Source organism: Micromys minutus, assembly GCF_963924665.1.
Source record: "Micromys minutus genome assembly, chromosome: 1".
NCBI lineage: Eukaryota > Metazoa > Chordata > Mammalia > Rodentia > Muridae > Micromys > Micromys minutus.
The window spans coordinates 127059993-127087399 of record NC_137969.1 but is presented as its reverse complement, the minus strand read 5'-3'; the positions used below and the strand labels follow the sequence as shown (position 1 = coordinate 127087399).

Sequence of the window (27407 nt, the reverse complement as noted above, 5' to 3'; positions counted from 1 at the left end):
ATTAACATATCCATCAAGTGTGAGGATTTGTACTTAATTATAAATGAAAGATGAGATATGGTCCATTTGTTTTAGCTAAGAGAAGTATTTAAATATAAGTAATAATATAAAAAAGTAAAACAATATTAAAATGAGGTACATTTCATTTCTACTTTAAATGAGATATTATATTCTTTTTTAAAATAATTTCTGTAGTGTGTCCAGTCTAATTTATTTTAGTGAGTTGATTGAGATACATTCATGTCAACATTCAAAGACAACAAAATATGCTTTCATTACACTTGATTAGCCCCACTTTCTTAACCAAAATTTCTCATGGACATAATCATAATAGATTTATAGCCCTATTTCCTCATCATCACAATTTCCTATCATTTGTACTGTAAATAAATAAGAATTTTTTAATATCTCTGATTTTTAAATGTCCATTTATGAGCCTTTTCTTTTAGAGAAGTGTTTGCACAATTGTATCCCCGAATTATCTACTCCTTATCCTTTTTTTATCAGCAATGCATATTGGTCTAAAATATTGTTATATTATGAAAAATAAGAAAAATTTAAAAATAGCATTTATACATAGATATCCACACTTTCTACTAACTGCGTAATTCATATTATACCAAATATTTTAAAATTATGCTTGCTTTGTACCAGAGAAAAAGTAATAACTCTTTTATATAACTTTATAAGAACCATACTAGTGACAAACTGAGAATACAAGTTTATGAAGTCGGGCCATCTGAGGGCCTATTCTCCTAAAACAGTGATTCACATGGCTTTGTTCTATCTAGAAGTAGAAGTAAAGATTCACCGGGTAATTTTTTGTAAAATGTTGGGAGAGGCGACAACTGCAAACAATGGAATGGAGTTCTGAAATTATACCTATTCATAAAAACCATTTAAAAGAACTATCAAAATTCACGAAAATTAACATTTGCAGAACTTTAGAAATTACCTAGCTGAAGCAATCCAGGATATATTTGTTTAAGGAAGAAATAATTGATATTGTTGAGAGTAATAGGCTTTGAGCTAATGTAATATGGTATGTCTCATTGCTCAAATCCCAGCTGAATGTAAACTGTAACTATAACCACCTGCCTTCCTCAAACTAGAGAAAGTAAAACATTCAGAAACAATGAAAGGGATGGGGGGGGGGGGTTGTATGAATAGAATCTTTGTTGTAAGATAACTTTAACTCACATCCCCATGCACGAAGAAGGTCTCTGAAAACCCAGTGGTGGGAGGTAGAGACAGGGAGATGTAAATGTGTTCCCTGGTCATCCACCTTTGACAATTGGTGAGTTCTAGATTTAGTGTGAGACACAGTCCCATTAAATAAGATGGGTAGAGTTAAAGAAGACACCTAAGGTACCTTCCAGACTCCATAGTGCGCACAAAGTTATTTGCACATGCAGTAAATACATGCATACAATGCATGCATAAACATTCATAAACATACACATACATATTCATACACAAAACCATTGTATGGAGCTCATAGTGGGTCCCTGGAAGACAACTCCAAAGGTGTCTTTGTCTATTTGTGTATTCCCCAACTCAAAACTTTCCTGATGTCAAAGTGAGAATATGGTGGGTGAGGATATTCACTGAAAATAGTTTCTAGGCAGATGCTTTAGGGTATTTTTGGATGTTTTATTTACGCACATTTCAAATGTTACTCCCTTTCCCAACGTCCTCTCTGGAAGTTCTCTATCCCATCCTCCCTACCCTTGCTTCTATAAGAATGCCCCCCCACCCCCGCACTCCCTATCCACCTATTTCTGCCTTCCTGCCCTGGCATTTCCTTACACTTGGGAATGGAGCCATCACAGTACCTAGGGCATCTCCCCACACTGATGCCAAACAATGACACCCTCCACTACATAAGCAGCTGGAGCCATGGGTCTCTCCAAGTGTACCCTTTGGTTGGTGGTTTAGTTCCTGGGAACTCTGGGGAGGGGTGTCTGGTCAGTTGATATTGTTGCTCTTCCATTGAGTTGCAAACTTCTTCAGCTCCTTCAGTCCTTTCTCTAACTCCTCCACTGGGGAGCTGAAGCTCAATCCAACAGTTGCCTATGAGCATCTGACTATACATTTGTCAGACTCTGGCAGAACCTTTCAGGAGACAGATATATCAGGCTCCTTTAAGCAAGCACTTCTTGGCATATGCAATAGTGTCTGGGTTTGGTGTTGGTATATGAGATGGATAATTACTTCATAGAGGCAACAAAAATGATTTGGAGAAAACCATGAACTAATTAAGCATATTGTGAAAGATGATTTGGAAATGAGTTTTACATAAGATTTGTGGAAAATACTGACACATTTCTTAGAGTCTATAAGATCACATAATGTTATATGTGTGCTAACAAGACATCTGAAAAAAGATGTTCTCACTTCTGTTTAATTGTACAAGTCGACATAAACAGAACAGTTTTCTTCAAATGTTTAAAAAAACAAGTGTTTATGTTTATTAAAACATACATGGAGATGCTTGGGAGAGCTTAAATTTTTTTTTTTTTTTTTGTTTTTAGGCATTTCAGGAAACATCTGCACTCATTAGATAGGTGTCTACCAAGCTAACAAACAGACGTTAACAGTCCCAAATTAAGACATGAATACAAACACATAGATGATGTAAAGATAATATAGTAAAAATCAAAAAGCAAAACTAAAGTTTGCCATGAGGTTTCCACTAAACATAATTATTATTTAACAACTGTTTATAATGATAGAGACCAGAGGACACTCAGATCTCATTGTCAGGGTATTAAAAGAAAGACTGTCTCCCAATAATTCTTAACTTTCAAAACTAAATTTTGTAACTTAATTAAAATCAAATCTTATTCTTATCAGAATAGTGACAACAATAAAGAATGAAAGTATATGAAGTATGTATGTATGATATACTAGATGCTATTTCATTATCTACTTAACCTCTGATATCTATAAAAAGTTGAATAAATGTTGTCATTGGCAAAACCTGTTAAAAGCATCATTAACCTGAATGAAAACATACTGAATAATAACTGAAATCTACATCAGAAATCAAAATCTAACAGTGAACATTGCTCTATTGGCAAATGTAAGAAATGGTTAAATATATAATTTTTCTTTGACACTTATTTTATTCAGATTATGAAGTAAAATAAACAATATAAGAGTTATATATTTGTATAAAACAAATATAGACATAATGGCATAACTTGTGATGGAATTATAGTCAAATAAAATCTGTATGCTCTTGATATTTAGTTGACATTTATGTAAATTATATTATTAAAAATTTTAGTGCTCAAGATGACAGCTAGGAAAAGAGTTCAAAATAAAATTCTAAAATGTTCTTTTTTTTTTTTTTTTAACAAAATGGGCATCCATTTACGGTATAAATATAGAGCATTCATTTTGAAGTCTCAGTGTCTAAGATGAGGCGGGTCCATTTGCTGAGCTCCTGAGGGACTAATGGCTTACGTCATCAGAGTGGTTAAGAGTGCTTCCTGAAAAAAATCAATAATGAGACAGAAAGCCAGGGCTATACTAGGACATGCCTTGAACTCTCTGTCTCTTCTGGGTTTTGTACTCCCTCTCCTCTCTCCTCATTTCTCTTACTAACATTGTTTGCCAGATTTTGCTTTCAATTGCTGGCTTGGTCTCAGTCAAACTTTCATATACATCACCTTAATACATTGGTGAGCAGCATTGGTACGATCCAGTCATTGTCAAAGTGACTATTTCTCCAAGAAATTCCATCATTTCAACCACACTGTGAATTCCAGAACCTAAAATTTAGGATACATTGAAATGATATTGAAACTATAGCATAAATCAAAATATGATGAAATCAATGTGGCAAACAGTGTTTTACAGAAAATATGTATTCATTTTTGTTTTTTATATTGTAGGCATATGCATTCACATAGTTATACATTTGTATTTATTCATTTGTCCATTTGAACAAAAGTACTGAAAGAACATATGCATCAATGTGTTGCTTCATAACATAGTGCATTCCTATATTTTATTTAAAAGTATTTTTAAAAGTGTTTTCACTCTACCTAAAGATGTTTAATTAATTAATGTGTGTGTGTGTTTGTGTGTGTGTGTGTGTGTGTGTGTGTGTGTGTGTGAGTGTGTGTGTGTTGTCGCATGTACATGTACAAGTAGCATGCATGTGGAGGTAAGAGACAACATGTAGAAGTTCATTCTCCTTTTCAACCATGAATCCCAGAGTTCATCACCTTTAAAGATCATCACCTTTATGCACTGAGACATTTTTCTGGTTTGGTAAATGCAGTTTTCATAATTGAACAGCTGCTGAGGTCAGTTTATTTTCCCGAATATTCCACTGCGGCCACCATACCTTGTGCAGTCATTCATTAGTGAGAGGAATAATTACTATTTAATATTCATTATTTTATCGTACATGAGGGGAAAATGCTGCCTTATCTCAAGGACCTGTGAAACACAACAAACATAGCCCCCAACTTTTCAAATAATCACTATTTGAGCATAATCCTTTTGTCTTGTGGGGAAACACCTTGACTAACAACTTGGGAATGAATGAGTCTATTGGGCTTACATTTCCTTCTCAGTTCATCACTAAAGGAAGTCAGGACAGGAACTCAAACAAGAAAAGTACCTGGAGGCAGGAGCTGCCCCAGAGGTCATGTAGGAATGCTGAATACTGGCTTCCTCTTTATTGCAGCATAATGTCTTATAGAACCTGGGAACAGCAGCCCAGGAACAGCACCAACCTCAAATGACTGGGTCCTCCTTCATCAATCACTAATTGTAAAATTGTGCTAAAGAGTTGTCCAATGTCAGATCTCATGAAGGCATGTTTTATCCTTTTTTTTTTTTTTAAAAAAAATGTACTTATTCTTCTCACATATATTGCATCTGTACTGCAGTTCCACCTACTTCCAGATCTTCTTTCCCCCACATCCAGTCCTCTTCCATTTCCCTTCAGAAAAAGGAAGGACCCTCAGAGAGATCAACCACCACGGCATAACAAGTTACAATAAGTCTAGGCAAAGGTTTGACCATGTGAAGGTTGAACAAGGCAACCCAATAAGAGGAAAAGAATCCCAAGAGCAAGCAAAAGAGTCAAAGATACATCCACTCCTACTGCTTAGTCCTACTAAATGTATATGCAGATCACATATCTCAGACTCTAGAGGTTCCCTAATTATCATCACTTCAGATCTATGATTACTGATGGGCCTTGGGAAGTTGATTTTTTTGGGTCATGTTTTTGTTTTGTTCTTTACCTCTCCAGAGACATTTTCTTTCTTCTTCTTCTTCTTCTTTTTTTTGAATTAAATTTTATGTTTTTACTTACTTCTCATTCTGTTCACTGTCCCCTTCTTGGTCAACTCTGTCCACAGTCCTTCCCTGATACTCTCTCCCCTTCTTTGAGCTGGTGAAGGTCCTTTGATATCCCCTCATCCTGGCATTTTACGTCTCTGTGAAGCTAATAGCTTCCTCTCCCACGGAGGCAAAATAAGGCAACCCAGCCTAGTTGAAGATATCACACATAGAAGAAACCACGTTTGTGATAGATTGTACTCCAGTTGTTAGGGACCTACATGAAGACCAAACTGCATATTTGCTACATTTGTTTTGTGTAGTTTATTTCCAGCTCTGTATGTTTTTGGGTTGGTGGTTCAGACTTTGAGAGACCCAAGAATCAGGATTAGTTGACTCTGTTGGTCTTCCTGTGGAGTTCCTATTCCTTGCGGGCCTGCAATCTTTCCTCCTATTCTTCTATGAGTCCCCAACCTCCAACCACTGTTTGGTTGTGTGTGTCTTCATTTGTCTGAATCAACTGCTGGATGGAGCCTCTCAGAGGAAACATGTTTCTGTCTGCATGCATAACAGGATATCATTAATAGTGTTAGGAATTGATTCCTGCATATGTGATGGGGCCATTATTGGTCAGTAATTCCCTCAGTCTCTACTCCATCTCCCATACCTGAATTTCTTGTAGACAGGATAAATTTTGGGTTGAAAATTTGTGGGTGGGTTGGTGTCTCTACTACTCCACTAAGGTTCCTGCCTAGCTACAGGAGGTGTCCTCTTCATATTCAATAACCCTAAGGTTGTGAGTTACATCTAAGGTCACTCCCATTGATTCTTGGGTTGCTCCCTTATGTCTTGATGGTCTCTGTCTCATCTTGGTGATGCCTCCCACTTCCTCACCCCTGTCAGTTGCAGATTTCCATTCATTTTCACAGCTACCTAGCCATCTCTCCTGTCCTTACCTACACCTGATCCTGAATCCCTGATTTTCCTCCCTACTCCCCTCTCCCAGTTAGAGGCAGACGAAGGCATTTTTCTTTAACTGAAGCTTCTTTCTGTCAAATGACTTTAGTTGTGTCACGTTGACATGAAACTCTTGAGCATATCTTATCTGCTCTCTTGGTGATGCTGATTAGACCTGTGGCCTTATCCAAACTGGGTGACTCCTGTATTACTGAGCAACATCTTCAAGCCATTAATTTTCCTCTTCCTTCAAACATCCCTGATGTGTGCAATTAAGCTTCTGTTGGACTTTCAGTTGATTATAGCTTTTTGAGTACTGGTTCTGAAAGTTCCTGCCTAAAGTACTGTCCTATTTTTTTCTCTAAGTGTAAGTTGTCTGACACCAGCAAAAAAAAAAAAAAAAAAAAAAAAACTTTAGGAGAAAGGATGTATTTTGGGGAGAAGGTAGATACCAAAATGTATAAAACATCCTTTAACTTATGCTTTTATACAATATCACACATGGATACTATACTTCCATAATTTCTATCCACCCCTTTCACCCTATGGAGCCCTCTCATGTCTTCTACTTTCTCTCAAATTTATGACGTTTTAAATTATTATTACATACACAGTGAGAGACAGACAGGTGGAAAGGGAAAGCTTGTTGAGACAATGTATTGTTACTTATATATGTATGTATTTAGAAATGAACACTTTACATTGGGTTGCCTGTCAGGAGCTTATCCCTAGAGAAGTTTGATTCTTCTTTCTACAGCAATTGACTTCCAGATTTTTCTTTTTTTGGAATGGGGTGTTATTGTTATTTTAAAATGAATACTTCTATTTCACAATGTTTTGGCTGAGTAGTTTGTCTTATTTGAGACAAAATTTAAGTGATGCAGCAATCCGAGTTAATTCCTCAGTTACATGCCATACTTAAAAGAGAATTTCTTAAGCCCTTCTCTATTAGTGCATGATTCTGCACTAATAGTTGTGAGGATTTGACTAAGTGCTTTAGCATGATTCGTCTAAATAAAACAGATTGTGAGGTACTGTGAATGGGCTTTTACCACTAATTGAGCTGATGAATACTAGGTCACTCTAAAGTGCCCCACCTCGTCATAACTAATGATGCTTTAGTATTACAAGTTTTTTAAAATATTGAATGTACTTAGGAGAGAGTATAATTAATACAGAATTAAATGAAAAAGAAAGGCACTTTTAAGGTCTGTTTGATGTCTCTGCTTCAAGAAGTATGATAAGTAAGCATGGTTTTGCTCTGTTTCTAACACACGGTCTTGCTCTGTTTTCTAACACTTGCCGAGTGATTAGAAATGACAACAAAGTAGTTTCAAGGAAAGATAAGAATAATAGTTGGCTAGTCTCTCTCCCAATCACTGACTGTGCTCTCCTTCCTGTCTCATCTTTTACAGGAGTAACAACTGTTCTCACAATGACAACATTAAGCATCAGTGCTCGAAATTCGCTCCCCAAAGTGGCTTATGCTACTGCCATGGACTGGTTTATCGCCGTTTGTTATGCCTTTGTGTTCTCTGCCCTAATTGAATTTGCGACCGTTAATTACTTCACGAAAAGAGGATGGGCTTGGGATGGGAAGAGTGTAGTAAATGACAAGGTAAGTGAGAGTCCCTTCTAATCTTATCTAGGGGAAATTTGAATGCATTCAGGCTTGTTGTGGATTCCTTCCTAAAAATTGAAATTAAGTATCAATTGGCAGAAGTTTGTTCTTGCCTAAAATAATTTAAGGCTTCTTGTTACAGTGACATATTTTAAATCTATCCCTCAGCTTCTGTGGAGATCTGTGTACAGCACTGTTCTGGGTTCACACATGCCCTCCCTCAATCTCTGCACAACCTCTGCAGTAAGGAGGGTCTCTTCTTAATTCTAATCTTCCACAGTGAATAATCCAAAGTTTATCAAATGTGTTGACTTGTTCCAGCTCATAAATGTGACCAGTAAATTTACTGGAACCTAGTTCTGTCTGACGAGAAAGTCCATGCCTTTAGACCACCAAGATATACTATGATAGAGCTTTAAAAAGTAAAATGAGCATTAATTTTACCTAGTGAATACTTCGCAGCTTTGTCAATGAGTCAAAGACTCTTCATGTCTCTATTACTTCTTTGTAAAAGTGAAAGTATTATTTTCTTCATTCATGTAATATGAAATAAATGTGTGGATACTGAAATATCCAAGAATTTTAAGTTCGTTGTGTGTTCCAATTGGAAAAACTTATTTTTAATACTAATCCTTAAGATTATTGACACGTATCTTTTTATATTTCAAGCACAGAGACTATTGGAATATTTGCGAATAGATACACCAGTGAATTTCTGTCCAATTTTATTAACTAATATCTGGCTGAGGAAATAACTTTTTACATATTTTATGTGGTATAAATATTTTAGGAACTGGAAGAAACATCTATTTGGAAAATTTCATTGAACAGTATATTATATAAATTTTCCCATAAGATTTGTAACACCTTTCATGTGGTTTGATTTTCTTGCTTCGGTTATTAAAATGTATGTAAATACTTATAAATTTCATTTCTAACTACATTACAGTTTGCACATGCAATGATTTAATGGTAGAGTTTAAGGCACCTGTCCTTTTTTTTTACTCAAATGCAAGGTATAGAAGTCATAATTATAATTGCTATTTTAGTTGTAGATATTTGTGTTTGCCTACTAACACGAGTAGAGTTAAGATATTAGGTGGGACTTCTCAGTGTTCTATCCTTCACTTCTGGTTGGTTCCAGCACTGTTGATCTATGCTGTTTCCATGTCCTCTATAGTGAATTCCTCTTCATTGTATCTGTGTGATTACTTTTCTTTAACTCTACTGGTTATACACCCTCTTGCTCCACAGATGGCCTGGCTGCTACAGTGCACAGGCTCTTTCAGAATGTTGGTTGACTAAATCCTTTTATTATACATTTTGCAATTCATTGATGATAGAACTTATTTATCTCAACATAAGAGTTTTTTTCAAAACCCATAAGAGTTTTTATTTTTTATGTGTACAGCATTCAGGTTTCACTAAATTTAATTTTTAAGTGGAAAATAATAGTTTTCTTAAAATACAGAAGTTTTGACTTTTCACAGTAAATTGACTGCAAGCAGTCCTTTCTTTTGGTATTTATAACATAAGCGAATACAGGTTTTTTTGCCAGTCAATACGGAGAATTTCCATGGCTCATTCAATGATTTATGAAATACAATGTATTAACTTGGCACATTGAAAAAAACATACTTAGTCATACATGACCTTAATGTGTGTTGCAAACAAGAAATAAATACTTATATTATGTGTGTCTAGAATCAGGACTTTACATATAAGATTATGAACAAGATTATAATATTGATTTTTTAAGCCATATGATACTTTTGAGCTCTGCCTATGCTGATCTAATATTGCAATTGTTAAGAACTGTCTATGCTCACATTTCCAACCTTTTCCAAATTTTCTAGTAAAATATCAAGGACTAGGATTGGAGAGATGGGTCAGCAGCTAAGAACACTGTCTGTTCTGCCAAAAGATCATAGGTTGAATTCCCAGTTTCTGCATGTTGGTTGCCAACTGTCTGAACCAGTCTCAGGGGAATCTTATACCAACTTGTGGCTCTCTAAAGCCATGAAAACACAATCAATACACTTGTATATATGTAGCACATAACACATATACATAGATAAAAGAAACGAATGAATGAATAAATAAATATTTAAATAAAAAAGTCAAGGACTTAGAAATCTGGGACAGGATAATTGATTTTGTTATGTGATTGACCAATTGTACAGCATAGGTAAGTCTTTTGACTTAATGTTCTTAACAGTGCAAATGTACCAAGTGCACCAGTAACTTCAGCCTAGATTCCCTCAGGTGTTCTCAAACACGAATTCCTAGTGTTAGTGTTAGTCATGTCTGTAAAATTGTTATGAATAGGCTATAATGTAGTAATTGATAAGCTGGGCATTATCAACCTCCACAACTGCCTTCCCCCAAAAGACACGGAAAACAACAACAGCAAAACAAAGAAAGTCCAACCTCATCTCATTATTTCTCTTTTTTCTGCTCTTATGTAGTACTTACCAGCAATTGATACCTCAGACAAGGACATAACAAAATTTTACAATGAGACATTTTTTCTGTATCTAACATTAATTTATGCTCACTTTCCATCCAAACTCTATGTTGTTTCTTAGTATTATTTTATAGTTAATTTATAGTTCATTTTATAGTTCCTGTTTTTAATGTATTTTTTTTTTATTTTTAATACACATTGCCATCTTAGGGCAACGTAAAACAGTGTAGATCAATTATCGTTTCAGCTCTATGGCCAATTACTGAAGGCAAAATTCCAAGACTAATATGGTCCACATAAATAGTTTCTTCATAGATTTATTTATATAATGGATGATAAGCAGAATTTTCTAAAAATGTTATACATTTCTATTGATATGCCTGTAAACATCTTTAATTTAAGTCTGGGGATTAGTTTAGCAAAATTACTTGGTCAGAGACATACATTTTACAGGATTTGAAACTGAAATAAATCCATACAGACTCACTGTTCATATTCTAACTCTTCCTATTACAAAACACAGCTATTTCCCTCAAAATATGTGTTTCATGTCTCTGACAGTAGACATGCTGCCCCTCTGACTTCAAATTACCTTAAATTTATTATTGTGATCCCAACATTTTCAGATTTATGTATATTGTATACCTTCTTTGATTTCCAAGAGCAACTTACACTAATATTTGTACCAGTGCATTGAATCATGAATTTATTGTAAATAATTTCTGTTACCACTAGATTACAACCCCTAAGAGAATAACAGTTTATCACATCAGTGAATGTATCCTTTGTCATCAAACACACTGTCTAGAAAATAGCTGACACTAGCTCTGTGTTCAGAAGTGTTGGCTTCAGTTCAATTTCATGAGATCATTTTCATTCATAAATTTCAGACATTAACTTCAAACTGAGCAATAAAAGCAGAAATTATGCAAGATAACAAATGACATAAATCAAAGATAAAACAATGTATTACCCAAACTTATGGAATGAGTAATTGTTTTTTTTTTTTATCTATTTTATTGATTTGTAGGTAATACTACACTTCAAAGTGTACTTTGCATTTATTTATGTTTCTAAATTAAAAATTTTAATTTGCTTTGTGTATGTATATTTTGTCTGCATGTATGTTTGTGTACCAGGGGATGCATGTTGCCCATGGAGTTTAGAGAAGACAGTAGATCCTCTGGAACTGCAGATACAGGTGGCTGTTAGTTGCAATGTGGGTGCTAGTAATCAAACCCATGTTCTTTGAAAGAGCAGTAGAATTCTTTTTTGTTGTTGTTGTGGTTGTTTTTTCTTACAACTTTATTTAAAGAAGAGAGATACATGTAAAGATTTTTAAAAGCATTTTGGCAATCCTTTTAGAGGTTTGGCAGCATGCATTGAAATCCCTCTAGTTACCATAAGCATAAAGTGCATGTAGAACAGAACTTAACATGGAAACAGTGTATAGAGAATCTTTGGTGTGTGATAATGATCGTTAAATACCAAAAATTGCCACAAGGCTATATTCCTAGATGTTGGATTATTAATGACTTAAGGTCTAGGTATACTGCACTTTGAGGGGGTGCTATGCACTTATTTTTTTTTCTAAGAAGGACTGAGGCTTTGACTATTTGGCTTTTGTTATTCTTGAGCTTCATATGGCCTGCGAGTTGTTTCTGGGGTATTCAGAGGTTTCTGGGGTTAGTATCCAATTATCAGTTTCTGAATATTATGTCTGTTCTTTCGTGACTGAGTTACCTCACTCAGGATGATATTCTCTAGATGCAACCTTTTTTCCTAGGAATTTCATAAAGTCATTGTTTCTAATAGCTGAGTAGTACTCCATTGTGTAAATATACCACACTTTTTGTATCCTTTCACCTACTGAAGGACATCTGGGTTCTTTCAAGCTTCAGGTAAACTGAAACTATTAGAAGAGAAAGTAGAGAAAACCTTAGAACACATAGGCATAGGGGAAATTTTTCTGAACACAACACCAATGCCTGTGCTCTAAGACCAAGGATCTAGAAATGGGACTTAATGAGATTGCAAAGTTTCTCTAAGGCTAAGGACACAGTCAAGAAAACGAAATGGCACCCCACAGATTGGGAAAATAGCTTTACCTATCCCACATCTGATAGACGTCTAAGATCCAATATATACAAAGAACTTAGGAGGTTAGACGCCAGAGAATCAAACAATCCTATTAAAAATGGGGTACAGAGCTAAACAAAAAAAGTCTCAACTGCGGAATATTGAATGGCTCGGAAGCATCTAAGGAAGTGCTTGACATCATTAGCCATCAGGGAAATGCAAATCAAAACAACCCTGAGATTTCACCTCACACCAGTCAGGATGGCTAAGATCAAAAACCCAGATGACAGCAGATGCTGTGGAAGATGTGGAGAAAGAGGAACACTCCTCCACTCTTGGTAGGGTTGTAAGCTGGTACAACCACGCTGGAAATCAGTCTGAATGTTCCTTAGAAAATTGGACATAGTCTTACCTGAAGAGCCAGGTATCCCACTTCTGGGCATATACCCCAGAGATGCTCCAACGTGCAATAAAGACACATGCACCACAATGTTTGTAGCAGCAGAACTCTTAATCACTGAGTCATCTCTCCTGCCCTTTGATTGCATTTTGACATCATAGTGTTTCAAAAATAATTTTTAGGTGATTTTTAAAGAGTTAAGGAAGTTCAATGATAATAAGTGGTAATAAGATTATAAAGTAGAAATAGAAAATTAGCATCAAAGAAAACTAGGTTCACCTGTCCCCTAAAAAGTGTCTCATTAGTAATAATTTATGGTCATAGTAGTTTTATTTCATATCTAATGTCCTTCCTTAGCAAATCTGTATGTGGGCTTGGGGTGATATGTTTGTAATCAAAAATAGGAAAATTAAATTGTCATGAAGATACTTTTATGATTAGGTAGTTGCTGTAACAAGTGATGTGAGCTATTACACATGCATTGAATTCCATATTAATTTTTACTGTAGTGCCTATAATAAATGGTGAAGGTGGTATATATACCCAACTTACTAAAGGCAGTTCTGCAAGGAGCTAGACTGCTGCAAGCATGATGTTTTCTCATGGTACAGCTTAAGCTATGCAAAGCCTTTACAGTTCTTGGCTGTTAACCTCCATACACTGTTCTGTAAGTATAGCTTTCCTCAGCCAGGATATTGAGTCAGTTAATGGGAGCATTATCTGGTCAGGGAAGCTGTTATTATTTTACAAGTACTGAACTTGTCAGTGGCAAAAATAAACAAACAACTTTGAAAAGATAAACTTTGAAAGAGAAAACTTTAAAAGAGCAAAGTAGGAAGAATAAACATTCACCTTTGCAAACCTATGTTTTCCCTCAGTGACTATGTTATGACCTGTTTCATAGGGATTCTCATATGCTTACTGTAAGTGCTGACTTCTGAAACCACATGATACTTACACTCATCTGCCAAGTCCTGCTTCTGATTGGCGCCCATATATTAGTTAGATTTTTTTTCAAGGTACTATCCTATTATCTTTTCCACCACATAAAGGATGCCAAGTTTGTTTAAAAAAAAAAAATATATATATATATATATATATATATATATATATATATATATATATATATATATATAAAACCTATATTTTCAGCAGTTAGGGGTCTAGACTTGACATTTTAAATATGTATCAACCATACACAAAACATTTAGAATCTTATCAAATATATATATATATATAATGTAATATATACATTATATATTTCTTCTCAGTCTTAATACTGATTTTATTCTTAATAAATGAGAAAATTGCACCAAAGAGGGGCTGTATGTCTACTGTCAGAGACATAAAGACGCATATTTTGAGGGACATAGCTGTGACTTGTAATAGGTGGTTAGAGTATGAACACCAATGCTGGATAGTTGAAAGAATATGGATTGTTCTGTGCACGTATATTGATGACATTCATCTACCACCATCTCTCTCCCACTCCCTGTAGTGTCCCCACCCTCTCATTGTCTCAGATTCATGTTCTTTTTTTGGCTTATCTTTGTTACTGATAATCACTTGCATCCAATTAGTGCTGCCTATGAGATCATGAGTGAGTGGCCACCCACTGTGACTGGCGACCTGATCGCAGGTATATAGGAGTATGTCAGTCTCCTCCAGAGAGGGATGAAAATTGTTATATTCCTCTTTCCTTTCAACTCATTGAAAATTGAGCTGTCAATATACTGGATAACTGTGTTATAGTTTATAGTTAATTGATCAAAAGTCCTACTGTTACTTGTACACAATTCAAGTGCCCTGTGCCCAACACATATTTTGACATTATTTCTTCAATGTCCAGCCTTCTACAACTCTACAAAGTGATGTGGTGGATCTTGAGAGAATAATGTAGTAAAATTGTTGACATGTGTTGACATTACTCTTATCTATCAAAGTATTTATTTTGTTCTTTAAAGCAGAATTCCTCTTCTTATATTCATTAAATTTTATTTAAACTTCTTTAAAAATAAAATTCTATCATTTTGCAAAGCATTTCTATGTCTGCTTTTGATCAGTACATGTGCTAGGATCTCTGCAGGACATTTTGTGCTTTCAATTTGCTTATGATTCAATGAAGAGGAGGGAAAAGTAACATTTATGAGCTATTATAGAGACTAGACCCAGAATGCTGTGACAAGACACAGTCAGGCACTTAAAAAAAGCAGTTGGAAGTGCTGCCTCACTGAAAGACTCAGAGCTCATGGTGACTAACATAGCAATTGTACAGAATCTAGTGCATTGGACATGAAGATCAATATAGGTTAATTATAAGGTTCTGGCTGAATTGTAGCCCCATTTATAGGTTAAGATGTGATCACGGATGCATTTGGCCAACAAGGAAAGATACTTAAGCTGCGCTTACTTCCAATTGGTTTTTTTTATTACCCCCCAAAACAAAATAAAGTGAAGTACAGTGATTGAGTGGCGTGGAAAGAAGTTTTTACTGGTCATCTATATATAGATACTAGTAACTTCTTAAAATTAGTAAAAGCAATCAGTTCTTCACAGTATTGTTCTCCAATAAGTGGTTCCTATGTATTTACTTTCCCCTCTTCCTTATATTGCCTGAGTCCTGGAAGAAAGGATTGATATAGATATCGAACTTAAGGATTGACAATTTGTCTTCACTTAGTCTCAACATTTTGATCATTTGAGTCTCTGCATTAATCAGTGACCACTAAAAAAGAAATGACCTTAAAGTTAAAGCTCGATGCCCCAGTGTAGTGGAATACCACGGTGGTGAGATAGGAGAGGGGAAGTATCCTCTTAGAAGTAGAGGGGCCATGGGATAGGGGATAATATCTGGAATAGGGGATAATATCTGGAATAGGGGATAATATTTGAAATGTAAATAAACAAAAAATCCAATAAAACCCCCACAAGATTAAAAATAAAGGAAGTTTAATAGTATATTTTTTGATCTAAGTGACAATAGTATGTCCCTCACTGGGAGAAAATTTCTTTACCCACCCACCCCATTTTAAATTCAAAGTATGAATTACCTCTTATGTATCAGCTTTTAGACTTATTAGCAAGTGTTGAGTTAATTTTAGGATTTAGTATTAAAGTATACAGGTGCCAAGCTGGCCACATACTGTGTCTCTTCTCCTGGACTTGACTGTGTCCTGGGAAGCCTGGATGTGTTACTGTTAGACTTTCCTTCCTGCTGATAGGGAAATGGTAGTTTCTAACTTCCAAGGGAGTGTTTGAAGTCATCATAATCATTTCTTTCACACGTAGACCTCCTTTGAATTGTGTACTCATCTTCATATATTAAAGCCACATTGTCTATAAAAATATATTGCTTTTCTTTTATAGTTAAGACAATAAAATTCCAAATATACATTGGAAATACTGCTTTATGGTTGTTGCTTGTGCTTTGTGGTTGTTGATGTTTGTGGTTTCTTAAAGACTGCACGGTATTAATACAGAACCAACAAACAGTGCCACATATCCACCCAGGGCTGATATTTTGTTAGTACCTACTGGAAGAGGCCTGCATTCTTTTATTTTCCATTGATGTAAATTGTATATTTTTCTTTCATTCATAAATGACATTATTATTAACTTCATACATTTAAAAGTAAAAGGAAGGTGTAGTAAAAAAGGATCATTTGTAAAAATATTTCTATCTGTAAATCTTTACTGCTACAAAATATATTTCTGTCTTAACGTCTATACCATAATTTCTAGTCTAATTGTAATTCTTTAGTTTCATGAAAATCTTTCTGAGTCTTTCTATTAAATTTTTAAGTAGTTTTCCATGAATTCATAATAAGTTATATAGACTACATAGTCTTTTTATAGGTTATAATCTAGATCAGTGGTTCTCTACCTGTGTTCCAGGACTCATTTTTAAGTTGAATGCGCCTTTCAAGTAGGTCACCTAAGATCACTGAAAAACACAGATGTTTACACAATGATCCATAACAATAGAAAAATTATCAAACCTTAAAAAAAGAAAAAAAAACCAAGCACTGACACAATTGTATTTGTATACATTTATGCAAAAATGTTTAATTTTTTACTTTTATCTTTGTTTTTTAAAATAAAGTTTAAAAAAAAAAGCAAAAGAAAAATTATGAAGTAGCCAATAAGTAATTTTTGCTTGGGGTCACAACACCATAAAGAGCTTATTGTATTAAAGGGTCACAGCATTAGGAGAGCTGAGACCTGCTGGTCTAGATTATTGTAATAACAGTTATAACTCCACTTCTCTTACAGAAGTAATTTTATACTGTGAGAATTGCCTATGTTAATTTATCACATCAAATCAATATAGCATTTTATCATTATCTCTTATCAATCAGGACATTGAAACAGAATGGCTCAAAGTTTTGCTCAAGGCTCTTGTTCACTTTAAGCTCAATCTGGTTACTGTGTTTAATATTACTTTAGATATATTTTAAATAAAATAATAGAGCAAATATTTGTTATGCATCTCCTGGATTATTGAACTTTTTGAAGATGTGTATAGTGATATAATCCTCAACTAAGGCATTTTAGGGGAAAAATACTTCATCATCAACAAACTTTTCAGACAAAAAGTCATTGCAGTTATTTGGAAGAATGACATATTTAACTGCCTTGATTGTTTTCAAATCCAGGGTAAACTATGAAGACAAGTTAATAATGAGCAAAAAAAATGTGAGTAGAAACAAATCTAAGATGAGATGCCCCAAGCTGCCCTAGCTGGAAAATATTAAAAAAAAAAAAAAACTTATTTCACAAGGGTTTGGACACTGAACACAGAGAATTGTTTTAAAAGATGCTGTTGTAAAACCCCAGGAGCTGCTCTTGGAGAGATTTAAGCCTAGGACTTGTGTTCTAAGTTGGTTCCTAAGTCTCTCCCTGCAGCAATAGTTTCCAATGACTAGAACAAGGTAGGCCAAGGTAAAAGAACACAAAGGGGAAATGTTCGGAGCAAGTGAATGGAACGGAGACTAAATCTACAAACACCTGAACTGGAAATTAATTCTTCATTAATAAGAAAGAAGCAGAATGAGGGTTTAGGCCAGCTGAAAAATAGAATTCATATCTTTCTTACTATGTTAGTGGGCTTCTCCTCTTCTACATCTGTAATTTCTATAAGAAGTTACAATTTTCTGCAGCCTTAAAACATTGCCTTATAAGTTCACCATAAGGAGAGTGGAGTTCTGCTACCTGGAAAAATTTGTGGTCATTCATTATTTATGATCATAGGTCTTTACAATTTTTACATTTTATTTACTTATTTGCTCCCTATTTAAAAACAGATGAGTGACTTTAAGCATTAGCTATCATTAAAATTGTATTAAAATTATATTTTCCAGTGTCCATTTTCTATGTAACAACAGAAATTAGTTTTCTAATAAAACTGTGCCTGGCTTTTTCTCTATAAGTTTCTTCACTCAGGGTTTGTAGGATTAACTAAACTTGTTCGGTTTACTTTACTTAATTTTTCTTGCCTACAAATCATGGTGTATGTTTGAGTAATATTTTTTTTTCTAGGATTTGAACAGTAGTTTGGAATTTTTTAAGACAACACCTAAACCCACATTGTGTCCACTTTCATGTTTTCCAATAGAAAAAAGAAAAAGGCTCCGTCATGATACAGAACAATGCCTATGCGGTAGCTGTTGCGAACTACGCCCCGAACCTTTCCAAAGATCCAGTCCTCTCCACCATTTCCAAAAGTGCAACAACGCCAGAACCGAACAAGAAGCCAGAGAACAAGCCAGCCGAGGCCAAGAAAACCTTCAACAGTGTCAGCAAAATCGACAGAATGTCTAGAATAGTATTTCCAGTTCTGTTTGGTACTTTTAATTTAGTTTATTGGGCTACGTATTTAAACCGGGAGCCTGTATTAGGGGTCAGTCCAGGAGTCTAGACATTCGTTCCTTTTGGCTGTATAGCAATGTTTCACTTGGTTATTGGTCTTTTGTTGTTTTCTTGTTCTTGTTTTTGCTTTGTACAGTCCGACTAATAACTGCTAATTTATGACCCACTATGTATAGTATGTATATATGGTAGAGCTTGCTACTAGACCGCTAAAGGAGACCTCCATTTGCTAAACTCATGGAAATACAGGCAGAAAACATCCTGTGCCAAAAGAGTCATTGCTTTTTAAAACACATTTAACCGGGACCTAGTTTAAAGTAGACTTCAGATCCCATGATTTATTTCTTAATGTTCTAATACTGATGAAAGTTGGGATCCTATGTCCCACTTTGGGAAACCTTTGATTCAGATAGTACATAGAAACATATTTCTATTGTAACCTAAGGATCTTCAGAGATTAATATTGTCACTCAGATATATGAAACAGCTAAACCCCTGGCCTGGTTGCTTTAGGAGTGTTCAGAACCCCTGCTAGGATAATTGAAAGCTTGACACACATAAAGAGAGAGCGAGAGATGTGAAAAAAGCATTTAATTACTATTTAGAATTCCTATAGCCATGTACATATTTCAAGCATGACAAATAACTATGAGTCACCATGACAGGATGTTAATTATACTTAAATTTAATAACCACCAGAATGTCAGAGTCATTATAATTTCAGAGTTTATTTGAAAGTAGTAACTGAACCTTACAGCTCACTTCAATCATTGGAAACTACCTAACTTTAAGATTAAGAAGAAGATATATGGACTTAGTCTTTCCAGATACATGCTGTCGGCTGAATTTTTCTGTGGTGCTGGAGAAAGGAAGAAAGCAGCCATCTTGGCTGCGATGGAACCAAGTTCCCTCATATCAGATTAGAAAGCTGTGCCAAAAACTCCAAGCAATGAGAATTCATAGGTGTCCCAGGTACAGATGAGCACTTATATGATTCTCTTCTTTCCTGTTTACCGCAAATTCTGCCTTAAGGTTTCCTCTCATCAGGGCTCAGAAGCCACTAATTCTAAAGGAAAGGACAGTTAGTTGGCACATTTTTCTGTCCAGAAAGTGGCTCTTTCAGACAAGAATTAATGTAAATCTGCTTTTGTAAATTGCAACTTTCAATTTCATTGACTCGAATTTACAGCAGCTTTGTTTACTAGAAGAGGTTTTGGTAAGAGTTGAACATTTTTAAATGACTTTAAGATATCATCAATATTGGGGATTATATCGGGTGCAAGCCTAAGTTTGCGCGCACACACCTACCCACCCCATGTAGCTAAATTAGAAAACATGACTTACAATTTTATAAAATTACTGATTGTTAATGGGTAAAATTTGTTTTTCTTTTAATATACAAAAATTATTTACATCCCTGGAATATGTCCCTGAAATAAGCTAAAGTTAACTGTGTTTCTGTCAAAATTAAATTTAGCTATGATTGATGTGTATATTAGCAGTTATTAGTTGACTTTTAAAATAAAGTGCAACTTCACAATGTTTATTTATTTTTTTGTTTTAGAAATTAAGTAGTCAAGTCGTAGCATTTCCTGCAATTTTGTACAGTATTTGAGTATAGTGCAAACCAGGTCTGTTCACAAAAATCAATAAAAGGGGCATCTTCTGGATATAAGCAAACTCTCAACAACAAAAAACCCTGCTTTTCTTTGCCTCATTTGACCTTCCTGTTTTCTTTCCTAGTGTAATTTTACTGTGTGGTTTGCATGATTTTATTCATACCAGGGTCACAGCTTCGTCGTACTAACAGACTTTGCTTTGAAGACAGCCTTGACATTAAAACCTCTCTTCCCCAAAATAAAAAAAAAAGTAATCCATAAACCTTAATAAAAATATTACATGAGCCAATAAATGTATTTTGTTAATTCCCTTTCAGTAACATCTTCTTTATTATCCAAGCAAGTTTTAGAGTGTGTATATTGCCCTTAAGTGAAATAAAATGTCCCCTGTTTCCATAAACACTCATGGACAACAAAGGTTCCTGTGGATAGGTTCAGGGTGGTGTGACTTTTGAAGGCAAGTGGTAAGATGCTTTCTATGGTGTATGTGGTCCATACTTGAAGAATAGTTTAGGATGGTAGAAGAGAACTCAGAGGGTAAGGGCACATCCTATTTCTCCTGCAGATGACTTGATTTCAAGTGCCCAGCACCCACATAGTATCTCACAGTTACCTGTGCTGAGCAGTCCAGGAGATCTGACACTCTTTCCGACTCCTCAAATAGCATTACACACCTGTTCACACACCGCACGACCCAATATAACATTAAAGAGAAAATAAATCTTTAAAATAGCTTAAACTTCTGCCCCACCTTTTTAGGGTCTGATTATAGATTACATTGTTATAAATATGGACATATGCAAAATTGTTCTAAATAATTTGACGGGTACACAGAAAAGATCAATTTGTATCTTCAACAAAGTGCTGGGATTATGTTGATGGCAGTATTTTTACGGTTTTTTTTAAATTGGTTTTTTTTTGTTTTTGTTTTTTGATTTTTTTTTGTTTTTTTATAGCAGACAGAGTTGAAAGTTAGTGTTAGAGTGTTACTGTTATTTATTGAAATGACAGCTGAAAACTTTTTATTTCAATCATGAGAATCATATTTGAATCTGATGACATTCAGATAAGTTAGACTTCCCAGTACTCTCTTTCGGAATTTCCTATTGGGTCTGTGACTTTGATGTATTTTTATATATTCTTATATGAAAACATCTCTTATATCACAGACTCCAGGTAAACATATAGTTATTTTATTATAAAAACCTAATTTATATAAAGATGTTAATTAGGTTAATACTGGAATTTATGAGTTAGATACTCACTAAAATGGGGCTGTGCTTCTTTTTCTTACTAATATCCTTAACAATAGATACAGCAAAAAGGTGAACATAAAATATTTAGTCTTTCCTGACAATGCTAAAATTTCAAGAGCTTTTCAGGGATTTATTAGAAATTCAAACAATCTGCATGAGTAAACTCATGAATAATATTTCTAAAAATCCTCTTCAATTTCTCACAGTTTATTTAAAATAAACAAAACATTGTTTTGCTCACATTTTCTTTGGGTATTATTTTTGTCATGTCTTTTTCTATCTGTCTATCTGTCTGTCTGTCTACCACCAATCTATCAACTATTTGTCTATCATCTCTCTATCATTTATGTTTATATGTATGTATGCATATATGCATGCATGTATGTATGTATATATGTATGTATGTATGTATGTATATATGTATGTATGTATGTATCTATCTATCTATCTATCTATCTATTTATCTATCTATCTATCTATCTATCTAGGTCCCTATCTCTATGTGTCTGTTTTTATGTCTTTATGTTTCTATGTCTCCAAACTATCACTATCTATCCTATGCTATCTATCTATCTATCTATCTATCTATCTATCTATCTATCTATCTATCTATCTATCTATCTATCTAATCTATGTATCTACCTACCCCCTGTGCACACCAAGTCTCTGAGGTGCTAGATGTATCCTCTCCCACTGAGGTCAGACAAGGTTGCAAGGCTACAGAAACATACTTTCCCTGTAGGTGACAGCTTTGGGATATCCCCTGCTCCAGTTGTCTGAGACCCACAGGAAGACCAAAGTGCATATATGCTGCATATGGGCCAGGAGACATCGGTCCACCCTGTGTATAATCTTTGGTTGGCAGTTCTCTTTCTGAGAACCCCAAAAGTCCAGATTAGTTGAACCTGTTGGTTTTCTGTGGAGTTTCTATCCCCTTCAGGGCTGGAAATCCTTCCTCCTTTTCTTTATAAGTTCCCCGAAGATCCACCCACTATTTGCTTGTGGGTATGTGCATCTGTCTTAGTCAGTTGCTGGGTGGAATACTTTCTATTTTGGAATGGCCTGTCATCATTTCATTGAGAGAAGAAGGAAGCCACACACAACCTTTTGCCAAGTGATCATGCTTCAGCAGCTGTAAAGAACTTGTTCTGTGCTCATGTGTGCTTTAGACACTTTGACACTGACCTGTGAAACAGAAACATTTCTTACTTAGGTAAAATTTTAAGACAATAATAAAGGTGTGATATCTTTTTTAAAATTTTAATAACCTAATATACATTTCCCTATTTTTGAGGCAATTATTATGTATATATTCATTTGCATTTTCTAATTTGGGCAGGTTTATTTTTTTTTTCTACATTGCTAGTTTTATGAAGTTCAAAACTACTGGACCCAAAGAATTTTAATGACTCTTATCAAACCTTTTGCTGTAACTCATGATTCATAGAGACTAAAGAACCCAAATAGATAGACTCTGAATGAGTATTATACTTGGGAAAGTGGGGTAGGTATGTTGAGTGTTCCTGCCTATGTGGATTTACTACCTGACAACAGACTGCCTTGTGAGCAAGTGTTATTGGATGAAGACACTGCTATGGAAGGAAAGCTACATGTCTGTTTCTACATCCTCCTGTCCTTACATTACCAAAGGCAGACAGTGGGCTCTGCTTTCAATCTAGAAAATGTTTAATGTAAATAGAGAGTGACTCTCCACTACCCAGCCAGCACAGTCATAGATTAAACTTGTCTGTCTCTGTTTCCTTGTTGGTCACTATGGTCTGTGCCCTTCTTGGTCCGATATCTATTGACAGTGTGTCATTGCTTTGGAGTATTCCTGAGCAGATACAAATTTACAACTCAGTGATCTTCTCACACCAGAGTAGAAGCTTTATAGCAGAACCCTCTTAGGAGGAGCCTTGCAGGAAAAGCTTACATATTTGTGTTGTTTTCAGTTTTCCTGAGATATGTCTTTCATTAAACTTAATACTTATTAAGCTAAGTTTAAAAGACATCACACATTTTTTTGGATAGAAGATTGACGTCAAATATAAAATCACATGCACACACACACAGAGACGAAACCATAGAACTCCCACAATAATAATTCATGCAACCTGCACATACTTTGAGATTTTTCCGGTGATGCAGATCAAGAGTTCATTTCCAGGTTGTTGAACATATTCAAGTGCTAATCAATATTTGCAATTAGTGCCCTTACTATTATTAGAGAAAGGACACTGCTTTTTATACATCTGGGAAATGATTTGATCAATACCGAATGTTTCATTATGCTCACTGCCTTAGTAATACACAACTTAAACTAAGTATTTACCTGTTATGTATCCAGCATGGCTTAACTACATTTGATCTGAAACTCAATTTCATTTATAACCTAGTTATTATGTGACTAGATAACAAGAATATAATTTATGTAAATGTGGCTTTTTATTCAAGTTTAACATGCTTCATAATAATGACTTTAAATATCACTAGTTTTTTAATAGTTTAAAAATAAAATGCTACACAGTGAGAAAATTTATAACTCTACCCCTAACTTTTTTAAAGAGAAATTATAAAATGACAATTTGGATTTATTTAAAAATTTTTAAAAAATGGTACAATGAGAAACATAAGTTCACACAGGAGATTGGCTTCCTGCTAATCAACTATCATGCTTGCATAAAAATATTAAAATAAAATGAATGCCACTTTCATCTTTAGACACACTCAAGCTCAGTTTTCTGTATGTAAACCCTGAAATCTGTGAAGTTCTTGTTAGATCTATTTCAATAGTAGATCTTACTAATACAATTTACCATCTTGGTTAATACATTACTGCTAAGATTACTTCAATAAAATGTTTACAAGTATCAAAAAAGTATACAGAGAAAATGACCAGTATTAACATGTTAAGTTCGTCGGAGCATTTCTTTAGTTGTTAAAATCAGCTCAAGTATTGTTTTTTTAATTTTTACTTACTCTGTGGATTTTACATCATGTTCCCCAAATCCATTTATCTTCCTGCTCCTCAGTATCAGCCCTATGTTCTTGCAAACTCCCTCCCCAAACAAACAAAACAACAAATAAACAAACAAAACACAACGATTTAACCTTGGAGGCCATGGTATGTCACTGTGTGTTATCCAGGATACTCTGTTGTCCATTCAGTCTTACTTGCATACGTTCATTGCAACAGGTCTCGTTTGGTTTGGTGCTTCTGGCTTCTGCTCCTCTGTCAATGCTGGATCTTGACAGGGAAACTCTCAGATGTCCTGCTGCTGCCTTGTGTCACAGACATTCTACGGCTTTGCAGCTTTAGTTCACAATTTCAGGAGAAAAGCAGGAAAATTACACAAAACAAAGCAGCATTCCTCAGGAATTCCATTCTACTGGTGAACATTGTATGTGCCTTCTTTGATAAGATGTAGGTAACTATTCTTTCTAATAAGAAAAGACCTCGACTTGTTAATCTCTAGTTTTGGTTTAGCCAATCACGTGTATGTAAGAAAAGAAACATGAAGTGATTTAATGGATACTTTAAATTTTAACATAATAGAGTCAACAAGATGTACTATCAAATCACAATACCAAGTTAGTTTCCTGCAGTTATTTTTATTGGTTATTTTATTTATTTACATTTTAAATGTTATTCCCCTTCCTGTTTTCCCCTCTGCAAACCCCTTATTATATCCCTCTTCCTCTACCTTTATGAGAGTGCTTCCTCACTAACTCACCCACTTCTGCCTCACCCACCCTAAACTGGGGCATCAAGCCCTTAACTGGGGCATCAAACCCTAAACTGGGGCATCAAGCCTTCACAGGACCAAGGGCCTCCACTCCTATTGATGCCAGATAAGGCCATCCTCTGCTACATATACAGTTGGAACACAGGGTGCCTTCATGTGTATTCTTTGGTTGGTAGTTTAGTCCTTGGGAGATCTGGGGTTTCTGGTTGGCTGATGTTGCTCTTTCTGTGGGGTTGCAGACCCCTTCAGCTCCTTCATTCCTTGCCTATCTTCTCCATTGGGATGCCCATGCTCAGGTCAGTGGTTGGATGCGAGCATCTGCATCTGTACTGATCAGGTTCTGGCAGAGGCTCTCAAGAGACAGGTATAATAGGCTCCTCTCAGCAAGCACTTCTTGTATCAACTACAGTGACTTGGTTTGATGAATGTATATGGGAGGGATCACCAGGTAGGGAAGTGTCTGGTTGGACTTTCTTTTGGTCTCTGTTCCACTCCTTGTAACTGTATTTCCTTTAGACAGAAGCAATTTTGGGTTACTATTTTTGAGATTTGTGTGTGGCCCCATCTCTCAACTGGGGGCCTTGCCTAACCTCTGGGTATGGTTTCTACAGGTTCTGTCTCACCTTTGTTGGCTATTTCAGCTAACTGGTGGTAGGCAACAAAAAGTCCCAGATTCAAGGAAAGCAGGAAGCTCCCAGGAGCCAACGGGGATGACATTAGATGTAGTATTTTATTTTTAATAAGATTTTGATATTTCTCTCTAACTACTTGGCTTTGATAAAGCTAATAACCAAAACGAACAGTTTGAGAACATAATTGTGCTCCTCACTCTGCAACTTTTAATCAAACATTTCAAAAGTCACATTGACATTTTTCTGCTGATATTTTCCTGGAATGAATTTAATCAATTCAAATAATAAAATGAGAAATAACTGCACCCAAATTCAAATTTTTTTAAAGTTGCAGCCATCAAAGTGTGAAAAGATTTTTCAGAATAAAATTCATTTCTGTAACATCGATTTGCTTAACAGAAGATTTTGGTTAAGTCATTTAACTGATAGTATGCTATAAATAGAAACATTCATGCCACCTTTGTTCTGCAAGACTCAAAAAAGAAAAGGCAATGCTTCAAGGGTTTCAGATGGGTTAGAAGCTTTATGACACCTCTCATATGAAATGACAAAGAAAATCCTGACATAAAGAATAAGGCTTTCATAACAGTAAACACACTGTGAAGATGTTTGCAGGTTGAATTAAAAAGATTTTGTATCCTCAAACCCTGTCCCTTGAGAGGTTTTTCATAGGCATAGAGAAATCTAGACAAACAAATAATCAGAGACAGTTTCTGATGAGAAAATGTTAACATTTTTACAAAAAAATATTTGGAGGAGAATGTACTTTCATGTTCCAATAACTCACAAAGTATTTAACATTAGCAGCACACACTTGTGGAATACCACATCCTATTAGTAACTTAAAATTTATAACTTTCATTCTATAAAACAATACTTTAAAAATTATATAGAGATATATAATAAAAACATTCACATTAGTCATTGATATATATCAATTTTTTATTTACTAAGAAAAAGGGGTTTTAGCATTAGATCTGTTTAAAAGTAAAGACAAATTTCAAAATGTAGACCACGATTCTATACCTTGAAGGTTTTAAAAACCTCATGTTGGACTTTAAGTTGTGGTGATCCTCTTGCTTCACCCCCTGTAACACCTGCACTACAAGCATGAAATAGAAAGAACCATGCACCACAATGTTAACAGCAGTTCTATTGATAAAAGCTAGCAGTTGGAAAGAACCCAGATGTCCTTCAGAAGATGAATGGATACAAAAATTGTGGTACATTTACATAATGGAGTAATACTCAGCTATTAGAAACAATGACTTTATGAAATTCTTAAGAAAATGGATGCATCTAGAGAATATCATTCTGAGTGAGATAACCCAGTCACAAAAAGAACAGACATAATATGCAGTCACTGATAATTGGATACTAACCCCAGAAAGCTCTGAACACTCTAGAAACAACTCTCAGACTATATGAAGTTCAAGGATAAAAAGAAAGAAAATA

At 35.0% G+C, this 27407-nt stretch overlaps 1 protein-coding gene across 1 annotated transcript in view; it reads left to right on the top strand.

Moving 5' to 3' along the window:
- GABRA2 (gamma-aminobutyric acid type A receptor subunit alpha2) overlaps positions 1–18748 on the top strand; it is a gene marked incomplete at both ends in the record, with an annotated part of 135697 nt that extends 116949 nt beyond the window's left edge. Inside the window, 2 exons of the mRNA XM_080908282.1 lie at positions 7680–7882; positions 18446–18748. Of these exons, the coding sequence (XP_080764408.1) occupies positions 7680–7882; positions 18446–18748 (506 nt within the window). The remainder of the gene's footprint in view (positions 1–7679; positions 7883–18445) is intronic.
- Between the last annotated feature and the right edge of the window lie 8659 nt (positions 18749–27407).